General features: G+C 39.6%; 1 protein-coding gene across 1 annotated transcript in view; it reads left to right on the top strand.

Annotated features, from left to right (window-relative positions):
• The window catches only part of FRMPD2 (FERM and PDZ domain containing 2), a 38,179-nt gene extending 31,332 nt beyond the window's left edge, over positions 1-6,847 (top strand). The window contains 7 exon segments of the mRNA XM_010148883.1: positions 483-587; positions 1,905-1,998; positions 2,493-2,578; positions 2,769-2,923; positions 3,960-4,167; positions 5,475-5,573; positions 6,479-6,847. Of these exon segments, the coding sequence (XP_010147185.1) occupies positions 483-587; positions 1,905-1,998; positions 2,493-2,578; positions 2,769-2,923; positions 3,960-4,167; positions 5,475-5,573; positions 6,479-6,847 (1,116 nt within the window).
• The last annotated feature ends 817 nt before the right edge of the window (positions 6,848-7,664 follow it).

Below are 7,664 nucleotides of genomic sequence, written 5' to 3'. Positions count from 1 at the left end.
GGGGGGGGGAAAGGAAAGGAAAAAGAATACCTTGGAAGATGTTGCTTGTTAAATTACATTTGAAATGTCAAAATGATAGACATGTCTGGAATATGTGAATAAAATGTGGAAACCGTTCCACCAAATGTTATTAAAAATTGTCCCTTTTCCAGCTGAAGTACAAGATTTTGATAATTTTCTTGTAATCTCTTAAATTTTCAACTAGACACAGAACAGCAACACTTTGTGTCCAATTTCCTAATATTAGACAGTTTCCTTATCTATACTCATTTTATGCACACTTATACAGATTATATTTTGAGTAACACTAGTGTAAGCTTTAAATCATGTTAGGGATATAAATGGTACCACTCCAGGCTTACAGTGATAGCAGGATCAAACCCTTTATATCTTCTGGAAACTGTCTTATTTTTTTTCTTCCTTTCCCCCCCTTTTTTTATTGTGATGATATAGTCTCATCAGTGTTTATATTTTTGAGACAGGAAGCTGATTCTTCACACTTACCATCTCCATCTGAAACCAACTCAAAGAAAATCTATACTGTGGAGCTTGTTAAAGAAGACGGGACTTTTGGAATCAGTGTGACTGCAAGTGTTGCTGTTAATCTTTCAGTGTGTCTGTCAAACTGTTAGATGACCAAGAAACACATAGGGAAGTGTATTTATGTGGAACAAAGATAGAAAACAGACCGATAGCAAAAACTGTTATCATGTCAGGTTTCAGACTTAAGTGTCCAATTGACTGACAGAAAAAGCATAAAGTACTGACTCTGCTGGTTCCCCAGTTCTTGTCCACAGAGGCTGTGAAAGAAATGTACTGGCATAAAGCAGGTGGCAGTAGAAGTCCTTTTCATCCTTACTCAAGTTGAGAACAAGACCTACCACTGAAAGTGGACCTTGGTCAGGGAGGAATATAGCCCGAGCCTCTAGAAAATGCAGTGATGCAAAGAATTCCCCAAATCATGTCCAGTTTTGCTGCTCCTGGAATTCCAAGGCCGTGTCTGTATGTGCAGATTACACGAGACCATGGCATGGGCTCAAACTGTGGCCCACAGGCACTGTTTAATTGTTGACAGCCACCAATGTAGCTCTGACCTGTGCCTCAACAAGCAGTAGAACAGAAACCATCCTGTGCTGTGGGGCTGAAAGTTCACCTGTATGGACTTAAGATAAAGCATACTTCTTTGAAGACCAGAGAAAGGGCCCTAGCCAAATTTTATTTCGTAATGTAAGGAAATACAGTTGTCCATACAGTTAGAGGACCAGAGAAGGACAATTCCTTGATCTGGCTATCAAAGCTGAATTTATCACTCCAGACTGAAATGTCTTTACAGTCCTTGCTGAAATGGAGTGGGAAGCAACAGCCATTTCATTGCCTGCTGAAGAAATTGGGGGCTGCTTTTTCATCTGAATTTAGCCAGGGGATGTAGATGGACAGAACACGATTCTTAGGTTAATCTGGAATTCCTCTGAGCTGTAGGCTCTCAAGTGGCTGCACAAGCTCAGGTCTATGCTTTATATATTATCTGAAAGGTTAATAATTGCTGGATGGGTACTGTATATTTTGAAAGCTGGGCTAGAGACTGGCAAAGTGCAGGCCCATCTTTATGTTAGCACAGGGAAAAATTTATGAACACTTAGTAAATGTTTTTATATAGCTATGTAGAAATGCACGGCATTTTCCTGAGAAAATAAACCAACATTACTGACTAGGGAAGTATATTACAACTAGATGGGACTTTGGAGTAACATCCTCTTTCCTTTTATTGTTTTATTTAAAAGAAAAAAAAAAGAAAGTAATTCCTGAAGCAGTTGCTTTGCAACACATGCATAAGTTGCTTTGATTTTTATCATAGGAAGAACATGTGAAGACTCCACTTTAATCTGTGGGCATCTGTTTTGCAGGGTGGAATTAACACTAGTGTGCGTCATGGTGGGATATACGTGAAGTCAATTATTCCCAGGGGACCAGCAGATAAGGAAGGACAAATAAAGACAGGTAACGTGTCTGGCAATAAAACTCTGGGCTTCAGAACTCAATGTTAGTGTGGAATGCTTGCTAGAGGGATGATGAAACACATTTGGGATGGAAGGTCATACAGCTGTGAAATGTAATATGCAGTCCATCATTCCTCAGCCTGTCCCTCTACTACATGTAGATATCCCACTGAAAAAACTGGAGCCTCATACCAACATTGTGCAGCTGCAGAGAGTAACTGTATGTTAGGCTAATGCCCCTGACATCTACTTTCAGTGTTGCTGTGATAACCAGATACTATCACTGCATTTGCTTCCAGAATACCCTGGTATGTTTTAAGTGCTAATTATAGAATGCTACTAACAAGCATTATTGCTTTCATACAAAGTAACATAATTTGACACAAGCAAGCATGAAGATCCATTGCAACGTGGGTAGCCTCAAGGGTTACACCTATTGAACCTGAGCATCAAAGCAACTTGACCCCTTTGTTTGTTTGTTTTCTTTTGCCCCAGGTGATCGTCTTCTGGAAGTAGATGGCATCAGCCTCTGTGGCATCACCCACAAACAGGCTGTGGAACACCTTAAGAATTCTGGTCAGGTTTGTACAACAGCAGAGCTCAATAAAACACCTGATACGATACGATGTGCAGTTTATTCTATGAAGCACGGTAGCAAAGCTGGACCAAAAGAAACTTCCCACCTCCACCCCATTCCCCTAAAAAGAGAAGTAAAAAGACTTAGGCCTCACTGTATACTTCATAACTGGAACCTGATCATTATCTTTTTAGGTTGCCAAGCTGGTTCTAGAAAGGGGAAACTACCAATTGGCAGAACCATGCCTGACTGCTAATGACAGAAAGGAGGACCAGTGTGCAGTTGTTTCTGTGGCAACATCCTTCACAGATGGTAACAAGGACTACTGCATTTCGACAGATGGTGAGCGATAAAAAAGGAACTCACGGTGACTTCTTACTATGTGCAAGAAAGGAATGAATGAAAATAATTCTATAACATTTCTGGGAGTTGGAAGGAAAACTGCAATCCGAACAAACATACTACCTGCATTATTAATGGTATTAACAAAAATCAATTCTGAACAAAATACTTCTGACATACTTAGAGTTACAGTTACCAGATATAGGTGAATTTGTCCTAGGCATAAACAGTGTGTCTCTCTGCCTTGCTGAGATGCAGCTGGCAGGTGACATCCCTGTCTGTACTCATAGCGCTCTCAGCAGGAAGCAGCTGTGTTGATGCTGCCAGGCTGTTGCCCAGAGAGCACGGCCAGCACAACTGCTGATGCTGTGTCAGTGATGAAGCTAAGGTGAACTGCTGCCCCAGGGCCAGGACTGGAAACTGCCATAACTTCATTTCTTAAAAGCAGTAGATTCAGAAATCACTTCACCAAATTTAGCCAATAAATAAATGCTGTATCTTTTACTGTAAGGACACTGTCTGAACCATACTTTCCCACACAGCAATTACTCCTCAGCATTTTCCCTAGCAAAGTGAGGTTCAGCTGCAAGTATGGTATTTGAAAAAGGGCTAGTCTCTTGTTCTTGTTTGGACTGATTCTAGCTTTTGTTGGTTAGTGCAGGACCCAAACTAGCATCAGGCAGCTACAGTATAGTGAGATCTACCCAACACTCACAGAAGAATGTCAGAAAAGGATAGCGTCTGAACCTTTTTATGTTGGTACAAAAGGCTTCTTCCTTTACGGGCTGGTACCAGATGGTATAAAGTCTGTGAACACACAGTGGAATAGAAGCTAGTTCTCTCCATTCTGCCTGTGCAATTTCAAGGGCTCACATAAGTTAAAGAAACACCAAATACTTCCTCTCCCATTAGCAGCAGTAGATCTACCCCTGCAGAACACAGGGAAAAGGTCTGCTGAGGGTATAATTAATATCAGCTCCTTGGGGGATACATGTGTCACTGCTCCCACTCTTTTTCCAATCCCTGCTTTGAACAGATAATACATTTGAAGTCAAATTGACAAAGAATTCTGGAGGCCTCGGCTTTAGTGTTCTGCAGATGGAAGGAGATGCTTTTCAACACCTTGGAGGAGCCATTGTCAGGATCAAAAGACTGTTTCCAGGGCAGCCAGCTGAAGAGAATGGTGAAATTGAAGTTGGAGACATCATTTTGGCTGTGAATGGGAAACCTATTCAAGGACTCTTGTATCAGGTAGGAGGCAGTATTGGGCCGCCCAATGGGTAACACGTTAATAAAGACAATGGGATGAAACTGCTTTTAAACTTAATTATCACCAGAGGAAATCAGAATTTGCATTGAAATCTGATATATATTGAATCTGATTTCTATGCAGGATTCCTCTAGATTTCTTATGGAGAATTTCTTTCCTAACAGAATTTTTAGAGAATTTCTTTGGCTATTTAATTTACAACTTTCTGCTACTGATGCACAAAGTCTATTGTCAGATGCACACCAGCTGTTAATTAGTTGAAATTTTGTTGCTATTGTGCATAATTGGAACATTTTTTCCCTGGGGGCATTTGTGCTTTGTAATGTCATGCTAAATACCATGCCCCAGATTCCAGTCTCTTTCAAGTAAGGTAAATCCGGTGCAACTTTTTACCTGGAATGAGCAATTCTATACTCACATGAAGAAATTAAATGGTAAAAAAGGACTACATGTGGATTTATTTTTTCATCGTACTCTTTTCACCTTGTGAAAATCCCTGAGTTTTGTATATGAATATGCCTCAAATAGATAAGATTGATAACAAAGATATTATGTAATCATGCAATTTTCCTACTGACAGGTCATTCATATCACTAAATATCTAGGGCAAAAGACAAGATGCTCTAAGTCCTAGAAACCTGTGGGGGTGTTGTAACTGTACCCCTGTGCATTTTTTTTTCCCCCTGACCTGGAGTCTGTCCTTTTCTAGCACTGTCTTGTGCTCTGTCCTACAGCCTTTTTACTCAGCTTGTGCAGAGGGAAAGACAGGGTGTTTTGGCCTACAGCATTTTTCCTTTTTTTTCCTCCTCTAGAATAAGTATTTCAACTCTCACTGTAGCTGAAAGCTGAGTGCCACTGAATAGATGTTATGTCAAGGAAGGGCTTCAAGAAAGTCTGTGTTTGGTTATGTCAATATGGTAGTTCATGAAGTTATGCTGATACAATTCATTGAGGATGTGTCCCTGCCACACACAGTTTCAATGCATTTTTTTGAAAACCCAGTTTTCTTCAAGAAAAGAAGAATTAATTTAAACCTATGTGTCTGTTGGTGGAACAAGAGTTTGTAAACAGAACTGACTTTACATTAGACACACATTCACATACAAACTACGTTCCACTTGTATGACAATCATACAGTAGTGGATTTTGTCCCCCAGACTCTTCTGAGAGTCACAAATACTAGAAATTTGGCACTGACAATAAAAACTATCTCCATCTCAGCTGGTAAAACGGCATGTACTATAGATTGCATTCCATAAGAAACCTAATATTTGTTCTTCCTGACTAGGATGTCCTGCATTTGTTGCGAGGAGCTCCTCCAGAAGTCACACTACTACTTTGCAGACCACCAAAAGGTGTTCTACCAGAAATAGAGCAGAGTACCCTGGTAAGGCAAAGCTTCTGTCAGTAAACTTGCTTCCATAAACCTGGAAAAACACTACCGTTTTCTACCCAGTCTTGAGCAAGGCAACCTTTCCTTTTCTCCAAGGCCCTTTATTCCACTTCTGTCACTTCCTGGCTTCAACTCAACCTCTAGCGTTGAACTGATTCTTCCAAAATAATAGAAATCTGACAGATGTGAAACATGTTTATTCCAGTCCAACAACTTTTCTAATTGCACTATTGTCATTGGAGTGAAATATCACATAACCAAGGAGATGATCTAGTGAATTAAACAGTAGAGACTGCAAAGACTAAACCAGTGCCATTAGATGTACGGGCATTGTTATTCCTGCTTCTTGAACACAAGTCATGGACACACACACAAGTACTCATAACGAAGATGTCCCACTCATAAATCCTGCAAGGATGGGAACCATAAGTGCTGTCCATGTGCAGACAGAAATGGCTGTCAGGACCATCTACAGATAATAAACTGGCTCTTGTTTCTCTCCTGGAACATGCCCTTGGCTAATTTCTGTGGTCAGTCATATGGGAGTCAAATCTGGCAGCCACTTCTACACAACGAAGAGAATATAGGCAGCGTTGAGGCATGATATGAAAACAAATAAAAAGGGGCCACCTCTAGAAAAGAATTGGCTGTGAAAAGTTAACTTTTATAGTAGTTCCCTGGCTGGAACTTCTGAAGAATGTGGAAGATGAGCATAAAGACAAAACTGTTATTTAGTAAGTGAGCATGTTCCTCTATTATTTCCTTCCCTGAAAGCTACCATTTGATATTTTCACATTCAGAGGCTTATTGGTATTGCCTCTTCAAATTATTTTGTTCTTAAATGAAAGAATATTTGAGATATAAAATAAGTTATATTAATCTTTCTGTTATTTTGATAGACTCCAGCACCATCTCCAATCAAGGAGTTTGTGACAGAAATGCCAGGCAGTACAGAGGTAGGAAATAGTATGGATCAGTCTACCAGTGATGGAGGTAGCACTTCTCCAGACCTTGAAGACTGCCTGGATTCTCCTGTAGCAGCAGATTTCAATGAGCCTCCTGAAGAAGACAGCTCAACTTATGAAGAGCAGGAAGCTGAGTTTCAAGAGAAACACATACAGAAACTTGTGACTCCCAGGAAAAGTTTCTATACATATCTTCGGAAGTTTCACCAAGAAGCTGCCAATTTGGAAGCTTTCCACTCCCTAGAGGAAGAAGTGAAGCAGAACTGCTACTCACCATGTGAATCTGGACATGCTAAAAGGTAAGGAATACTGAAATCTGCTCTGCAGCCTTTCTTCAATTTCTTAGAATTTTGAAAGTGAATTGCTTAGGTTTAAGTACAGGGTTGTCTGCTTCTAATCACTGCTGATTACTGAAGATTTTGCTTTATCATCTTTTTGCTGTTCAGCTGAAGCTGGCTGCAGTTTAAAATAAGTGCAAAGGCTCTTATTCAAACAAATAGGAACCAAAGACTTTCTTATTTATTATATGATCTTTTAATTTCAGGTTTTCTCAGAGTTGGCTTAAATAAGCACCAAAAGTTTATTTCTTATTGTATGATCTTTTAATTTCAAATTTTTTTCAGAGAAAATAATAATTTAAAAAAAAGCTTAGAAGAAAAACTATGATCAAGAAGTAAAAAAGAAAGAAAAAAAAATTGTTCTCTGGTCTTCAGAAGCCAACAGAAGCCTTCAGACAGAGGAGTCATAGAATAAAACGCAGTGTGAATGGCCTCTCCTTTTACACTTTTTTGGATATACCAGACATTGGCACACAGAAAAAATCCATTCGATTTTACTCGTCTTTCCCAGTGCAAAAGTATATAAATTATCAAACCAGAAATGATTGGTGGAAAGACAAGTTAAAGGTCTTCTAGAGACCTTTAACTTACAACTTTAATAATTTTATCTAGAAAAAAAATTTCTATTTTTCCACACAGTGACTGAAAGTCCTTTTGTTTCTCTTGACATTCATCAAGCACAAGACCAGACAGATTCCAGTCTCTGGGGAGTCACAGCACTAGCAGAATGTGAGTCAAGTGGGACCATAATGGCAACTGATAGTTTTAGCTCCTCTCTCTTG

The sequence above is a fragment of the Eurypyga helias genome, unplaced genomic scaffold (assembly GCF_000690775.1).
Source record: "Eurypyga helias isolate BGI_N326 unplaced genomic scaffold, ASM69077v1 scaffold6720, whole genome shotgun sequence".
Taxonomy (NCBI): Eukaryota; Metazoa; Chordata; class Aves; order Eurypygiformes; family Eurypygidae; genus Eurypyga; species Eurypyga helias.
Note: the sequence above shows the minus strand (reverse complement) of the source record. Positions and strands in the feature narration are given on the sequence as shown.